Raw genomic sequence first — 17,827 nt, forward strand, 5'->3', positions numbered from 1 at the left:
TTGAACAACACCGATTTTTTTCTGAAGACAATTTGAATATCGGAACGGGAACTTGCCCATTGCTTTTAATATGTAACTCGCTTCTTGAGCAAATATCCGGCAAGTCCAACCTCGATTTTATGTTGTCTTTTGTCTTCCCTGGGACATTCAATATTGTATTCATGATGTTCTCAAAGAAATTCTTCTCTATATGCATCACATCAAGGTTGTGGCGCAGAAGGAGATCCTTCCAATATGGTAACTCCCAAAATATACTCTTCTTGTGCCAGTTGTGATGAACACCGTAAGAATCAGGCATATTACGAGGGACATGCCAATTACCACCCCAGCGAACTGTTTCGTTAGCTCCGTAGTAGTCGATTTGCGCTTCAATTTGTTCTCCAGTTAGATATGGAGGAGGAGTGTCTCTCACAACCTTTTTGTGCCTAAACAAATTCTTGTTTCTTCGGTACGGATGGCCAACTGGAAGAAATCGACGGTGACAATCGAACCAACTTGTCTTTCTACCATTCTTCAGTTGAAATGCATCTGTCGTTCCATTACAATATGGACAAGCTAATCTCCCATGTGTAGTCCATCCAGACAACATCCCATAGGCAGGAAAGTCACTTATGGTCCACAAAAGCATAGCTCGCATCGTAAAATTCTTCTTCGTTGAGCAGTCATACGTCCTCACCCCTGTTGACCACAAATCTTTCAACTCTTTTATCAGTGGTTGTAGGAAAACATCAAGTGACCTTTTTGGATGCTTCGGACCGGGTATTAATATGGTCAAGAATAAAAACTCCCGTTGCATGCACATCTCCGGTGGCAGGTTGTATGGCGTAAGAAAGACAGGCCACAATGAATATTGTCTCCCTGACATTCCAAATGGACTAAATCCATCTGTGCATAATCCGAGGTACACATTCCGGCTATTGCTAGCGAAATTCGGATGTACTTTGTTAAAATTTTTCCAGGCTCTTGCATCTGATGGATGAGTCATCTCACCATCCGTCTGAGTATGCTCGGCATGCCACCTCATCTTTCCAGCAGTCTGCTCCGATTGGTACAATCTTTTCAATCTATCTGTAATTGGTAGGTACCACATCCTTTGGTACGGTACCCTATTACGTCCCCTTCCTTGCGGCTTGAATCGTGGTTTCTTGCAGAATCGACATTCTTCCAACTTCTCATCATCTCCCCAGTAGATCATGCAGTTGTCGATGCAAACATCTATCATCTCCGAAGGCAACCCAAGACTATAAACCAGTTTCTGAATCTCATAATAAGAATCAGCAGACTCATTGTCTTCCGGCAAATACTCTTTAAATAAATCTGCCCATTCGTTCATGCAACTTTCAGGTAGATTGTGATCAGTTTTAATATTCATCATTCTAGCAGCCAATGACAATTTAGAGAGACCTTCTCTACAACCACTGTAAAGTGGTTGATTTGCCGCATCTAACATTTCATAAAACTTTTTTGAATCTATGTTAGGTTCTTCATCTTCATCATCATGAGCTACGAATGCATCAGTTACCATATCATGAACCCTATCATAATCTACCATCGGCTGATCCTCCTGATGGTAACTATGTGCATTATGCAATTGATGATCAACCGGTTCTTCTTGAAAGTTGCTATTACTACTACTAGCTTCATTCTGATCATAACTATAATCTTCTCCATGTTGAAACCAGATATAATAATTTGGCGTGAAACCTCTATTTACTAAATGCTTCCAAACATTTTCACGATTTGCCAACTTTGAATTGTTACATTTCCTACAAGGACAGAATATTTTACCGCTTTCTTGGGCGAGCGGTGTAGAATCTGCTTGATGCATAAAACGCTCCAACCCAGCAAGATATTCTTTCGTCACTCTCCCGTTAGCATCTCTATGCATATACATCCACCTCCGCAACTCGAAAATATTTCCCAAGCCCGACATTTTTTTCACGTTTTTTTTCTTGTTGGTGTGCTTAAAATTATGTTCAAACCTCCATATATATAGAAAATTTTCGAATCTGGTAGTTGAATTTTGCTAGGAATTTACGACGAAAAATTAGGTTGGTGGCAAAAAAAACGTGTTAAGTTGGTGGATTTCTCGTTCTTTCCTCGTAAGTTATTTCCTCGTAAAAATCATGCTAAAATTACGACGAATTTGCGACGAAACACATTTTTCTCGGAAAAACCACGTCAACTTACGACGATTCTACGAGGAAAAGCTTTACTCGGTATTTTACAAGGCCATTACGAGAAAACTTTATTTCCTCGCAATTTCATCGTTAAGTCATCGTAATTTCACGAGGAATAGTTTTCCTCGTTAAATTTCCTTGCTAAAACTGTGTTTTCTTGTAGTGGCAGAAAAATGCCATTTTTCTTAGCGGTAGGGTTCCTTTTTATTTTTTTCTGTATTTTATTTTATACTTTGAATTTCAGGGCTTCAAATACACAAAGAGAGAGAGAGAGGAAGATAATAGAGTTTCTCTTGTCCACAATCTCTCTCACTCTTCTCTCCCTTTCTACTTCTAGGTATATTGGATTTTCTTCCTTCTTATGTTTTCTTTCAAAATTGAATATGTCAAGTTATTGGTAATGTTTTTTTTGGTAAAAATGTTAAATAAGTTATTGTTATTGTCAATGTTCTGTGTAGTAATTTGTTGCTACTTCTATTTTATTTCATTGAGATGAATTCTTGTTGATTTAAAGCATGAACCAGGAAAGTGGATAGAGGTTATCTCTTGGGTTGAAGCCAAAGAAGGAAGTTTATATATATATATATATTTATACACACGAAAAAAATCAAAGAAGGAAGTAAGATTTTTTTTTAATATACAGGCTCATTTCTTGTATGTATATGTCTAATCTTCTCTTTTGTCTCCGTGTTTTTATCAGTATATGTCTATATGTGTCCATATATGTAGATCTGAATTTTTTTTTCTATTTCTTATCTTTGTTTTTGCTTCTTATTTTTTCTTCTCAGTGTTTTATTGATGATGAGCAAAGATATCTTACTTCATCAGCAAGTACAACAACAACAACAAGAGGAGAATATGTCGATTCTAACTTCAGCATCTGGGGATCAAACAAGTGCCTCTTCAGGAATAAGAACTGAAGCAAGTGGTTCTAATTACTTCCCTCATCATCAACAACAACAAGAACAACAACAACAGTTCTTTGTTCCTGAATCTCAGCCTCAGAAGAAGAGGAGGAACCAACCAGGAAATCCAGGTTCGTATGAAAAGAATGGTTATAAAATAAAAAATATACAACTTGTTCCTTGGTATTGGAGTGATCAATTGTTCCAATTATTTGATATACTCATCTTTTTGGAAAATTATGGGTCTTCTACAAAATAGAATATTCTTTTTACACATTTTTTTTGTAACACATATTCTTTTTACACATTTTGTTCTATTAATCATCTCTATTCTAAACAAAACAAGCTCAGTTTAAAAAACAAACTCACAACGTCATTATTTTTTTATTTAATTTCTAAGTTTTAAGTCATGTGTATTGTTCAAATTTTCTTGTGCGTGGTAATTATAGTTTTCCTCAACTTTTTTTACAATCGCAACTTTATTAGTGTTAGCTTGCCCATTATATAAAAAACTCTTACTGTTTCTTGAGCTCATACTGACAATGCTTTCAACTTTCAATATTTTTATCAGACCCAGAATCAGAAGTGATTGCTTTATCACCAAAGACACTAATGGCAAGAAACAGATTCGTGTGTGAGATCTGCAACAAAGGATTCCAAAGAGACCAGAATCTACAGCTTCACAAGAGAGGTCATAATCTGCCATGGAAGCTGAAACAACGATCCAACAAAGAAGTGATAAGGAAGAAAGTGTATGTTTGTCCAGAAGCAAGCTGTGTCCACCATGACCCATCTCGAGCTCTAGGTGACTTAACCGGAATCAAGAAGCATTTCTGTAGAAAGCATGGAGAGAAAAAGTGGAAATGTGACAAATGCTCAAAGAAATATGCTGTTCAGTCAGATTGTAAGGCTCATTCTAAGACTTGTGGTACCAAAGAATACAGATGTGACTGTGGCACTATCTTCTCTAGGTAAATAAACTCTTTATTTTCTTTCTATTAATTAGATGGTTTTTAGCAACATATATGTCTATAGTAATTACAATTACGTACTGGTATTGAATTTGGATATGTTGTGGTGTTGTAAGAACTAGAGGGACACATGCATGGTACAAAGTATTCTGTTTTGATATGAGTAATTTCATTTAATTTGAAAGAGGACAAGAATGGTAGCTCAAGAGAATCTTCATTTATAATATGAAACTAGTTCAGGGTACTTTTCTTCCTCTTAAAAAATATTATTGGATATTTTCACCTTTTCTTGCATTAATCATTCATCTGAAAATACACATGTGATTGATACATGCTTTACATGGACCACATGACTTTCATAGCTTCTATCAACGTGACATTCTTTCGTATTAATTAACATAGTTAATAGTTATTAATTATTTTATGGTTTTGTTGTTTGGTAAATAAACAGGAGGGATAGTTTCATAACTCATAGAGCATTTTGTGAAGCATTGGCTAAAGAGACTGCAAGAGAAGTAGTAATACCACAAGAACAGAATCATCAACCAAACCCTATTTTAGTTCATCAATCTACTTTTCATCATCAACATCATCAAGCACAACCAAACATGAACTTCTCTTCCTCGTCTCCCTCTTCCCACAACATCATCAATACCCTTCACTTCGAGACCAACAACAATGGTACTAACAATAGTAACACTAGCAGTAACCATCTCCATACATTTCCAGTGAAGAAAGAGCAACAACAAAGCAATGATCATATGATCAATTACCACCACCAAAGCATCCCTCCTTGGCTTGCGCCTCACGATCTCACGTTTCCAAACCCTAACCCTAATAATGGGGGAGGAGGTTTGTTCTCTCTTGCAGCTTTTCCCGCCATGTCAGCCACCGCATTGCTCCAGAAAGCAGCCCAAATGGGTTCCACAAAGACACCTCCTCTACCACCAACCACTGACTTAGAGAGGTCAGCTCATCATAACACCCTCACCACCACAATGGCGGCAATGATGACATCACCATCTGGATTCATCAGCTCCAACAACAACAATCAAGTTTTTCTTCAAGGCTACCACGGTGGAGAAGAAGCCTTTGACCACACATTTAGCGCGCTCTTGAGGACAAACGTTGATACTACAACCGCAGGATCAGACACGAAGAAAAGAGGTGGAGGCGGTGGAGTAGGAGAAGGTTTGACTAGAGACTTCTTGGGGCTAAGACCGTTAATGTCGCATAACGAGATACTAAGTATTGCCGGCCTCGGGAATTGCATCAGTGGCGCTGCTCCTGATCAGCTTCGTCCAAAGCCTTGGAAGGGTTAGTTAGCATGCTTTGTTCATGTACTTATGAATCTATCGAAAAAAAAATACATATCTAGTTTTATATTTCTATAATCTTTTGTTCTTTGTTTTTATGAATTTTGTACGCATGAATTGAGAGCGGCTATATTCTCTCTCCAAAAAGCGATTTTTGGGCGATTCCCGTAGCCGCCGTGACTCACATCCCAGCTTCTCACCAGCGTCTTATACGGCGTCGGATTCTTGCCCTGCTCTCCGCTCCATCTCCATCAAAGGAGATGAGGAAGAGGAAACCCAAAAATTCCCCACCGTCGAAGGCCCCGAAGTCGTCGAGCTCGCCTCCGTCGACCAAGTCCCCTCCGCCGATCAATTCCCCTCCACCTCAATTCGTTTCGCCACCAAATTCCGATGAGGACGCTCTACCCTCTCCTGTCAGCGACGCTGTTTCTGATGCCCATCTGGCTCCCCTGCTGTAGTGGATGCTCAACAAACTCACGATTTGGTAGATCTGAGCTCCAATCAGGATGATTGCCCTACTGAGAAGACAGTGATCGTTGATCTCTTGACAGATCCATCTTCTGAGAAGGAGGAAACAGTAAACAACCAGCTCCAGTCGAGCTCTGCAGCTCCGCCTGCGAGCACCTCGGAGATTTTACAAGTCGTTTCAGTGACAGGTGAGGCCATTATCCTTGCTGAGACTACGAAGGAACAAGCAAATGCAGATGCCAAGGATGCGCCTTTGAGCTCGCAGCCCGCTAAACTAGGGGAGCCCTCTTCCTTGGTTAACGGTGAGAAGGAGGTATTGAACACAACGGAAGCGGTTCCTGATGTTCCAGGTGAGACTGCGCCTCCTACTGTAATGGAAAAAAACCAAGTTGCGGCCAAAGACTCGTGGTGTGATCGAGCTAAAGGTGTAAAGCAGCTATCAAAGAAGGGCGAAGCTTACACACTCCCATCGGGTGAAGCGTGTATCAAGATCCCTAATTCTGTGATTGAGAAGAACCGCAAATCATGGGAACCGCTCGTTCTGAGTCAATTCTATTCAGACCCTCCATCTCAGGGTACTTTGCACAACATCTTCAATGGTATCTGGAGCAAACAATACCGGGACATTGCGGTGTCGAAAATGGAAGGTTTCTCGTTTCTGTTTCGTATACCGAATGCAGCCATGAGACACAGGGTGATAAAACAGAAGCTATGGCAAATCGAAGGTCAAACCATGTTTGTGGACAGGTGGGAACCAGGCATTATCCCCACCAAACCTGAGCTCACCTCTGCTCCCATCTGGCTGGAATTGCGAAACGTCCCTCTTCAGTTCTTCAATGAAGACGGGCTTGAACGTATAGCAGGATAGGTTGGACACCCTAAGTTCCTGCACCCGACGACTGCAAACAAAACGAACTTAGAGGTAGCTAAGGTTTTTACTGTCATTGACCCGAGGCAACCTCTTCCTGAGGCTGTAAACGTTCAATTTGACTCGGGAGCTATTAGCAGAGTGCTAGTGTCAAGTCCGTGGATGCCACCAGTGTGTGGGCTATGCAAGGAGATCGGTCATGCTACTAGAAGATGCCCGAAAGCTCCCAAACCGTGCTCTGTCTGCAACTCTACCGCTCATGTCTCCGCTAAATGTCCGGAAGCTCCAAAGAAAGAAGCGAGGGGAAGGAAAACTAGAAGAAGCAGATCGAGGATTAAGCAAAAATGGGTAGGAGTGGAAAATGCTCTGTCTTCAGAGATGCCTACAGTTCCTACTAAGCAGCCGCAGACTGAGAAGCCAGCTTCTGCCCCATCTCATCTCCAACCACGACTTCTCTCTACCGACATGGTCATAACTAAATCAACCGTAATGGTGAGCCCCCATCACTCGAAGTTGGGAAATAAATCAGATATGGCCGCAGGTGAATCGAGTGGTACTGTTGCTCAAGGACGCAAACAGTTCCAGAGAAGTACATCAGGTGCCTCGCGCTCTTCTCATTCTGATTTGCAGGCTGACTTGTTTGATGTCGAATCCTCTGACTCTGAGCTGGAGGAAGGAGAATTCAGTAAGCATGAGCCTGACTTCAAAGTGGTTCATAATAGGAAGCACTTCTCAGGCTAGAAAGGAAATCGGGGCAAGGGCCCCAAACTCAATTAATTTTTATGTCGACAGACATCTTTTGTTGGAACATACGCGGTTTAAATAAGCTAAGTCACCGCAGCGGAGTTCGTAAATGGTTTAGGAAGCACTCACCACTTTTTGGAGCTCTTGTTGAGACTCATGTTTAGCACCCTAAGATAAATAAGTTTACTTCGGAGCTGTTTCCGGGTTGGTATTATGAGGATAACTATGGTTTCTCTCCTCTTGGGAAAATCTGGATCGTCTGGCACCCCTCTATTTTGGTTACTGTAATAGCAAAGTCTCTCCAAATGATTACGGTGGAGGTAACGTGGCCTGATGTCTTATCCAGAATTATTATTTCAGTCATCTACGCTTCAAATGTTATCAACGAGCGCCTCAGCCTGTGGTCAGAAATTACTGATCTGGTTTCTTCTTATGGCCTCGACTCAAAGCCTTGGCTGGTTCTGGGCTACTTCAATCAGATAAGGAAGGCCACCGAGCATTCTAAGTCGGTTTCTCTCAACTCTAACAAGAGGATTAGGGTCTTTAATAAGTGCTTGCTCTCTGCTAGTCTCGATGATCTTAACTACAGGGGTAATACCTTCACATGGTGGAACAAGAGCAAATGCAACCCGATAGCCAAGAAGCTGGATAGAGCTATGGTAAATGATGAATGGTTTTTTGAGTTCCCGTCTTCTGTTGCTTGCTTTGGAAGTCCAGAGTTCTCTGATCACGCGGTCATATCTATCACCCTGGATCTCGCCTCTGCCAGGGCAAAAAAGCCATTCAGGTTCTATAATTTCATAATTCAAAGTCCGGATTTTCTTGATTTGATATGCAACGCTTGGTTTTCTATAAATGTTACAGGCTCAGCGATGTATAGAGTTTCTCGCAAGTTAAAACTTCTGAAGCAATATATCAAGGAGTTCAGTAAACAAAACTACTCAGGCATTGAAAAGAGGACGGCTCAGGCTCTGGAAAATCTGGTGAACGCTCAGAATATAATGCTTGCAGATCCCTCAACGACAAATGCTGCGACTGAGCTTCAAGCAATGAAAGAATGGGAAGAGCTATCAAATGCTGAAACTGCTTTCTTCTTCCATAGAGAGAGGATAAACTGGCTGAAGTTTGGTGATGGAAATTCGCGGTTGTTTCACAGATATGCGACGTCAAGACAGGCCATCAACCAAATCCACTTTCTTATCTCCGACAGTGGCGTGCGCATCGATTCTCTTCCTGAGATACAGGAGCAGTGTCTGAACTACTTTTCCGATCTCTTGGGTGGTCCTACTTCTCCTCCCATGTTTGAGAAGAGTGACCTTGAACTCTTGTTCGACTTCAAGTGCTCGGAGGATCAAGTAATAAATTTTGAAAAGCAGTTCACGGCGCATGATATCAAAGAAGCTTTCTTCTCGCTTCCGAAGAATAAAACAGGAGGACCTGATGGCTATTCCTCTGAATTTTTCACTGCCTCCTGGTCTGTGGTAGGGCCTGAAGTTACTGAGGCAATTCTAGAATTCTTTCGGTCTGGCTCTCTCCTCGTTTTGATCCCTAAAATCCCGAATGCATCGCATCCCTCTGAGTTTCGTCCGATATCTTGTCTTAATACAGTCTACAAAGTAATAGCGAAGCTCCTGGCGTCAAGACTCAAGGAAATACTTCCTCTAATGGTTTCAAAGTCTCAATCTGCTTTCCTCCCCAGGCGCCTATTAGCTGAGAACGTTCTTTTCGCGACTGACTTGGTAAACAGATATAATAACCGGAATATCTCTTCTAGAGGAATGTTGAAGGTGGATCTGAGGAAAGCCTTTGACTCCGTCAGATGGGATTTTATCATGGCGTCGCTTAGAGCTCTAGCCATCCCGGAAAGTTACATTAGTCTCATCGCACAATGTCTAACCTCTGCGACTTTCTCCGTATCAGTTAATGGCTCCACCGGCGGTTTCTTCAAGAGCTCTAGAGGTATTAGACAAGGTGATCCTTTGTCACCCTATCTCTTTGTGCTAGCGATGGAGTGTTTATCTAGACTTCTCTTATCGAGATATGAGGAGGGCGGCATAGGCTACCACCCAAGAACTGAGAATCTAAAGATCTCACACCTGATGTTCGCTGATGATGTGATGGTATTTTTTGATGGAAGGAGCAACAGCTTACACGGTATCTCAGAGTGTCTTGATGACTTCGCCTCATGGTCGGGTCTCCATATGAACACAACAAAGACAGAACTATTCACTGCGGGGCTTGATCATAGTGATTTCCAAGCTTTGGCTAGCTATGGATTTCCTATTGGTAACCTCCCCATTCGATATCTTGGTCTTCCTCTCATGAGCAGAAAGCTGAAAGTCTCTGAATATGCCCCCCTTATTAGCAAGGTTACTAAGAGTTTCCAAGCTTGGTCGGTTAAGTTGCTCTCATTCGCGGGTCGGCTTCAGCTACTTAAAACGGTTATCTTTGGTTTGATCAACTTCTGGGTTTCAGCCTTTATGCTTCCTAAGGGCTGCATTGCTAATATAGAATCTCTCTGCGCTCGCTTCTTATGGTCTGGAAATATTGAGAAGAGAGGGATCACTAAGGTAGCCTGAACCACAGTGTGTTTGCCTAAGCAAGAAGGGGGTCTGGGAGTTAGAAGCATTTACGTCTGGAACCAGGTTCTTGGGCTTAAGTTCATCTGGCTCCTGCTATCGAATGCGTCTTCCTTATGGACCGACTGGCATAAAAGTATCCACCTTGCAACTGACTCTTTCTGGACTATTCAACCTGCTCAAACGGATTCATGGGCTTGGAAAAGATTACTTAAGCTGAGGCCACTAGCGCTGCAATTTTCAAATACGGTGATTGGAAATGGTGTTACCACTAGCTTCTGGTTTGATATTTGGACTCCTTTCGGCCAACTGATTGACTACCTAGGAGTTTCTGGTCCGAGGGCGCTGCAGGTGAGAAAGGAGGCTAAGGTAGCTGAGGCTATTGTTGATTCAACCTGGGTTTTACCCCACCCAAGATCTGATCAGGAAGTGGAACTCCACTCTTACTTAACTACTTTAACTCTTCCTTTGCCTGCTGATGTTGTTGATGTGGTTGAATGGAATACTGCTGATTATCCTTTGAATGTGTTTAATGCGCATGCGACTTGGGAGGTCTTGCGACCAAAACAAGAGCTACAAGTGTGGCACGACGTTGTGTGGTTCAAAGGAGCTCTCCCGAAGCACGCATTCACTATGTGGGTGGCCAACTACGACAGACTGTCTACTCGAGCGAGACTGGCCTCATGGGGTCTACCCATTCCTGTTAGCTGCCCCTTTGCAACACAGCGCCTGAAACAAGAGACCACCTCTTCCTCTCTTGCCAGTACAGCAACGACGTATGGTCCCAAGTCTTCACCAGATGTGGTCCTCCTCATCAGAGGTTCGCAAACTGGTCGGAGCTACTCTCATGGATTCGAGTTCCACACTCCCGGAGGATGATGCTGCTGCGGAAGTTGGTTTCTCAAGCAGTCGTATTCCACCTATGGAAGCAAAGAAATAATTTGATCCATAACAATGTTTCCTTGTCTGCAACTTCAGTTTTCAGAGCGATCGATAGGGAGATGAGGAACCTGATTTCTGCTAGAAGGTCTAATAAGCTATTTACTGCACTTATGGTGATTTGGTTACGGTAGGTGCCCTTATCTGACCATTGTTTTGGTTGTTATTGATCCATCTTGTTTTTTCTTTCTTTTTGCCAAGATGTTTCGAACTCTAGATTTTGCTCTTGCAAATCTCTTTTCATTTATATGATATTTACAGTTTAGCAAAAAAAAAAAAATGAATTTTGTACGCTGAAAGTTCACAGAAGGAGAATTAAACATGATTCATGTTTATACAGAAATATTTGATTCAAGTTACGTATTCGTCTATTTTACTCCTGATTTTTTTTTCCGTTTATCAGACAAAAAAAATCTCACGTATGTTAGGAGGCTTCTTAGAGCAAGAGCATCAGTGAACCCCCTTTAGGTTCATCTTTTCAATTTTTTATTATTGAATTTTTTTCTTTTTCTTTTTGATTTTTTTTTTAAAAAAAAAACTAGACCAATCGCGGGCCGTCACGACACGTGGGGCCCGCGCTACAGTGTTGAACTTTAGGAGAGAGGGGTTCAGCCGAGAAAGCTTTAGGAGAGAGGGGTTCATGTGATTGAGTTATTTTATTTTATTTTTTTCTTGATTTCTGTGTGAACTCCCTCCATAAACACTCAATGCGGATGCTCTTAGAACACCCTCAACGCAGGTGCTTATGCAATTTCTTAGTATAGGCCCCACAAAAAACCCCAAAAACAGTTGCTTATAGCGCCCAAATAAGCACCGATTTAAGTGAGTTGTTTGCACTGTTTGCAGACCCTATTGATACGTGGTGACCCACGATTGATTCGTTTTTTAATTTTTTAATTTTTTAATCAGACAAAAAAAAATAAAAAATAAGCACCCAAACTGATTTCATGGGTCAAAAATGCTCTAAACTGATTGCTACGATTAAAGAAATATGTAAATACGTATATACTTTCATTTAGCTACACACATATGAATTTCTGTAAAGCTAAAATAAATGTATATTTATGAATAATAAGTTGGTGTTCAATTTTTGCTATTGCAAAGAACGTGAAAATGGATAAAGCTAAAATAAATGTATATTTACATCTTTACTAAATTATCTGTACTTTCCTTACTAATGATCTCTCGTAAGTTACATGAATTATTACTCTCATTTATCATTTTTATGTATCCAGCCCAGTTTCACAATTTCACTTGATTCTTTCATGAAATAAGAGTATCTCAAAAAATAAAATGAGTATCTCGAGTCTCAACTTTAATTATCCTCCAAGCTAAACACTTTTTTTGTCGTACGAAAGTTTAGATGGAAAAGTTTTTTGGTTTGTATTTATGATCATTTACAAAATGATTAGGTACTTGATACCTTAAAGAAAAGTTAAAATTAAGAAATAGGAACAGAAGAGAGATTATTATGTATGAAACGTGGCAAATGATGAAAAACATAAAGTTAATTGGAGGATATGCATTGGATTCGATTTAAGGGTGACTCATCTTATACTAACGTATTGCTAAAATTGAAATGCAAAAATATAATTTACTTTTAGTTCTCATCTCATGCAGGCACACAAGTCGAATCAACAAAAGATAGGGACGCATCACGTTTTGCTTGGTAGCATGTATAAAACTCATGTACATCAGTATATATGTCACACATGGTCTGCCACAACTATGTAATATGCTAGTGTTGATTACACATTAAAACATTCATTAAATTGATGATTAATTTAGTTTTCACTTCACAGCTCTTTATCAATTAATATTGAAAATTATGCATTACTATTTAAAGAATTTAAAGTACTATTGATAACTGAAATTTTAAACCTATAGAATAATATCCCGGTATTATTAGAATTCATTTTGTCAAAATAAAATCCATTATTAATTATTATGCTCCAATTTGAATATACATAAAATTTACTTGGCGACAAGTTAAAATAATTTTTGAATAGTTTCTTGCGAAGGTCTTCACCAAGAAAGATATATACTTTCACATGCAATAAAGTGTGGAAAATGACTGAAATAAATAAAGATGTCTTCTTGTTTTTCCACAAGGCTGATGTGACAGATGTTTTGACAAATTTATTACTTATGAGAAAATATTACATTCAAAAAGACAGTTTCAAGTTTAATATTACAGTTTGTGCTACTAGGGTATTTTTTCCTAACCAAATTCATTTTCTAGTCATAAACTAACTAAATAGCTTGTAAACAAAAGAAAGTAGGTTCCATTCTTTCTTTAACATACGATTTCTACGGGACTTAATCACATCTCTTTTTAGTAAACAAAAGAAAATGAGTCCCACGTATCTTCTTCTTCGTTTCCTTCTCACGAGTTCTTCATTTTTTTTTGTAAAATGAATGTTGTTTTCTCATAACTTTCTTTTAAGAAAATATGTTTATAATCAGTATCTTTATTATTCAATCTATCTTTTGAGATATGTCAAGCTATATCTCTAGTGATGGTACAATCATGATGTATACAACAACGTCGACGTTGTGATTGATTCAAGCTTCAACCATAGCGTTTATGTCTTCTCGTGTCGCCATACTCTGTTATTGCTTTAACACTGCAGGGGAGCCTCAACCAAACTCGATCTCCAAGTTGTCGCGTTCATTTTCCTTGTGGTGTCACACGACAATTGAATCTGATCCATCATGTTATTCTTAGTGTGGCTCAATCCTCTGTGTTGTGTCTCAGCTCCTCTTTTCTCGTTGTGATTCATCATCGTCGTGAACTTTATTCCTCTTTAGTGCCCCCTCTTACCGGCACAAAAAGCTCAAGAGTAACAATGACTTACTTTGGCATTTTTGCACGTCTAGTCCTTCAACTTTTGTCTCATTTCAGTTTTGACCTCAATATTATTTTAACGTGAGATTTCTCCTTAAGTTCACCTCCAAACTTCTAAATTTCCATTTTAGACTCTGCGATATGCAAATAAATACACAAGTGCAATATATACACCAAAAATGTAGCTTAAAATGATTAAAATGAACTAACACAAGATATTTAAAATCATTAAAATCTTAAAATATCATAATCTTGAATCACTTACTTTTCAGATGAATCCCAAACGAATCGCTCATGTTTATGCTAAACGACTTCAGTTGCTATTGGACAATATTGGTCGTTCTAATATTTTGACCACTAAATGTATGTTAAAACCTATTTGGTTTACAAATGACGGGTGTATTTGTTTACAAAACTCACATGTATGTGTGTGTACACATATATTTATTTCACTGTCCACGTGTATACTTGTTTACAAAAACTCACATGTATGTTTGTGTGTGTACACATTGGTGATTTTGACCATCATTGCAATCATTGTTATGTATTCTTGATTATGAGATGTAAATATGAATCATTGCAAATAAATTTAAAATATTATTTGGTGTCCATGTATTATTGTACAAGTTTATTGATGTAAATGTGAATCATTGTACATGTGGATAATAAAATTGTTGTGTACATGGTATAGTGTACAAGCCAAATGCTTTTTAAATTTACGGTTTCATTTATGCATTTTAGAAAACTTTACTAGTTTATTTGTGTTATTTTAACATATGTGAAGAAGTTGTACACATATAGGTGACTGACAGTTGCTTACTAAAAGAATTCCCAATATACATAACAAAAGTCAAACTGAAGTTGTACACATGGTTTTGTGTGTTAATCATATCTATTGATTTTTAGCTTTTGATTTTTGTTCGTTTAATTCATTTTATAATGCATTTAAATATGTGCATATATGTGTTCAATTGCATTAGCATGGGATTGTAGTACATAATCAATTTTTTTTGCTAAATAAAATAGACAATTGTTTACTTTTGAAAGTTTGGAGGAAAAAATTAAAGCAATCAAAAGACCAAGTATCATTCGTGCAATTATGATGATGTACTAGAATGAAGAATCAAAAAGTTTGTGGGTGATTTTGTGTACATTTTGAGACATGTACACGTGTACAACCAAAATGAACCAATATATATAAAAAGGTTGTACACATATAGGTGAAAAAATTGTTTAGTTCATTTAATTTATTTTTCAATACATTTAATTATGTGCATATATGTGTTCAATTTCATTACTAGAGGGGTGACACATAATTGGTTACTTTTTAGCTAAATCGTAATGGTTTTAGTTCATTTAATTTATTTTCCAATACATTTAATTATGTGCATATATGTGTTCAATTTCATTACTAGAGGGGTGACACATAATTGGTTACTTTTTAGCTAAATCAAAGTGACAATTGTTTATTTTTAAAGTTTGGAGGTAAAACAGAAAGCAAAAAAAACAAGGATCATAAAAATATACTGGATTAAACAATCAAGAAGTTTATTGGTTATTTTGTGTACAGTTTGTGACATGTACACGTGTACATCAAAAATGCACCAATATATGTGACGAAATTGTACACAAATAGGTGGATTAGCGGTTGTCTACTAAAGAATACCAAAATACATAACAAAATAGATCAACTCAAACTGAATATGGTGTACATGACAATAGTTGTACACATTATAATTTTGAAATACATCAAAGAAACAAGTGTTTATTTTTAAAAGTTCAGAGGCAAAAATGAACAATCAAGAGTTTATGGGTTGATTTGAGTAGATATATGCACAATTAATAAGTTTAGGGTTAAAAACAAAATTATACAAAACGTTAAGGACCGAAAAAAACAAGAGTGGCCATTGATGTTCCCGAGCTTTTACAGTGCCGTTACGGCGAGAGAGATAAGGTCACGACGCTGGAAAAATTGTTGCAACGCAGTGGAAGAGATGACAAGGTGAATCAACACGTGTGAGGTGATGACAAAGAAGATTACAACAGATCAGGGCCTTCGACAAAGTAAAAGACGACGATATGCGTTTACGGCAACAACTTTGTTCATATCAACATCGTATTCAAGTGACTACCGCTCAGTTTATTCCTTTTCATCCTTTTTTGCTTTTAAAATCATTGTTTCCAGATTTTTTATTGGGAATTCTCTACCATTAAAAGTTATTTCTCTTTTACAGAGAGAGAAAAAAAAACAAAATTTAAAGGAAAGTTATTGGGTTCATTTAGTTTCAATAAAGAACGTAATTAGCTTGTAGTTGTGAAAAATGCCTTAAGAGCAATAACTTCCTGTAATAAAAACTCATAAACTGTTTAAATCACTCTACTTATGATAGCTATATAACATTAATGCTTTTGGTATCTTTCGTAAATTGTAAAATTCAAAACCAACAATACAATATGACAACCCTTTGACAATTTTTTAAAATATTTATGCATTTGTTATATATATTGGGGCAAAACTATAATTTGATTTTAGTGACATAATTTACAACAAGACTATGATTATAAATTAATATTTCACTGGAATCACATGATAGAAGTAGTAGAAAGGGTAATAATTAGCGAGATAAATGTAACGAAAATTCAGGCTCAATAAGATCCATTAGATAGTAGTCATCAGTTAACTACTAGTTAGTTATTTAGAGTGTATAGCTAGCATAAGATCACAAATGGTTGCTTACTGAGAGGTGTATTCATATGACCTTTTGATTTATTTATTTTTATGAATTTAAGCAAATGAATTATATACTACAAGACCAGATCTTTTATGTTGTCCAAAATAACAGTAAAGTAAAAAAAAAAGTATAGATGTAAAAGGTGTCAAATACACAAGGACCCATGAATTTGTCAATGTCATGATGAGTGTGGCATTTGTAAGGTTTGCTTTTTGTCTGGTTTTAATGAGTGATCCCACAACCACTATTACCTTATTTGTTTTTGTTTGCATGTGAAAAAATAACTTTTACAAATCGTTGCGTTATATACAGTAATGCTTGTAAAAAAAATTACAACTTTGTTACCAATCAGTTAATTTCATACATACAAAATACTATATATCAGGGCTGCCTTAGGTTCCTCTAACTAACTTTGCCTTAGCTTCTTATCAATTATATTTTACATACAAAGTGATGAAGATGGTGGTCTATATAATGATGATGGGTGTATTGTCCTGATCTATGGAGAAAAAGGAAAGAGCCACTGCTTAAAAGTATCTAGTGCTTAGTTGACTCCATGTTTTACAGAACTGACGCCAATGCGTGTATGTGAACGTATGAATTGTGATATAATCAAACCGGGTGTCAACTTAAATCATAGCAGTTGTTAGATGTGATTAATGTAAGAGTTCATGAGCAAGTAGAGAGATGAGAAAAATTTATTGAATCAAACCGGATTTGAATTCCTCGGTTAAGCTAAATAGGAAATTAGGAATATCAGACGCAATGCAGCAAAAAGGCAACACATAAAAAAATTCCGGATATAATGTTCGGGATTTTGAACCCGACGTGAATCGAACACGCAACCTTCTGATCTGGAGTCAGACGCGCTACCATTGCGCCACGGATCCGGATGTTAATTACTTTCAATTTTTAACTTTTATCCTCAGTATAATTACATTCCTCTCACTTAAATTCACAAGGGCTTCTTTATCAAACTTTTCAAAGATAACGTGCACTATATATATATTCTTCTATACAAAAACCAGCAAGTTCTATTCTTCATGGTCTCTCATGATTAAGTGGTAATTGGTTCTTTGTTTTATTTTCTTATCTCTGATGTTCAAAAAAAAAAAAAAAGTTTTCTCATCTCTCTGGCCAATGCGTATTAAGATAAGAACTTAGAGTGGGAGCCAATTTGAGAATATGTTTAATATGAAGCTGGTGACATAGCAGGACGAAACATTAGCCTCAGCCCTCAAATTTTAAATGACTAATATGTATACGTATTAATAATC

The 17,827-nt window shown here is 37.9% G+C and overlaps 1 protein-coding gene and 1 non-coding gene across 4 annotated transcripts; one reads left to right on the forward strand and one right to left on the reverse strand.

Annotated features, from left to right (window-relative positions):
• Positions 1–2,433: 2,433 nt before the first annotated feature.
• LOC106335416 (protein indeterminate-domain 11-like) lies at positions 2,434–12,677 on the forward strand. Of its 3 annotated transcripts, XM_013773938.1 has the most exons (6): positions 2,457–2,517; positions 2,695–2,799; positions 2,969–3,216; positions 3,657–4,056; positions 4,508–5,373; positions 12,591–12,677. In XM_013773938.1, the coding sequence occupies exons 3-6, from the start codon at positions 2,979–2,981 to the stop codon at positions 12,641–12,643; spliced, it is 1,557 nt and encodes a 518-aa protein (XP_013629392.1). In that variant the 5' UTR covers positions 2,457–2,517; positions 2,695–2,799; positions 2,969–2,978; the 3' UTR covers positions 12,644–12,677. The 3 variants fall into 3 exon arrangements, with proteins under 3 accessions (XP_013629390.1, XP_013629393.1, XP_013629392.1); XM_013773936.1 differs by lacking the exon at positions 2,695–2,799 and having other exon boundaries at positions 2,434–2,517; XM_013773939.1 differs by lacking the exons at positions 2,695–2,799; positions 12,591–12,677 and having other exon boundaries at positions 2,434–2,517; positions 4,508–5,441.
• A 4,691-nt stretch (positions 12,678–17,368) lies between these two features.
• Positions 17,369–17,440, reverse strand: TRNAW-CCA. Its single transcript has one exon. It is a non-coding gene; the product is annotated as a tRNA-Trp (tRNA).
• Between the last annotated feature and the right edge of the window lie 387 nt (positions 17,441–17,827).

Source organism: Brassica oleracea, chromosome C3 (assembly GCF_000695525.1).
Source record: "Brassica oleracea var. oleracea cultivar TO1000 chromosome C3, BOL, whole genome shotgun sequence".
Classification (NCBI taxonomy): Eukaryota; Viridiplantae; Streptophyta; class Magnoliopsida; order Brassicales; family Brassicaceae; genus Brassica; species Brassica oleracea.

What these genes read in the sequence shown, in the direction of transcription:
- LOC106335416 (XM_013773936.1), top strand. Translation starts at nt 2,979, where the DNA reads ATGATGAGCAAAGATATCTTACTTCATCAGCAAGTACAACAACAACAA. An exon ending in TGTGGCACTATCTTCTCTAG is followed by an intron (nt 4,057 to 4,507) that starts GTAAATAAACTC and finishes GTAAATAAACAG; the next exon opens with GAGGGATAGTTTCATAACTC. An exon ending in TCGTCCAAAGCCTTGGAAGG is followed by an intron (nt 5,374 to 12,590) that starts GTTAGTTAGCAT and finishes CATCTCATGCAG; the next exon opens with GCACACAAGTCGAATCAACA.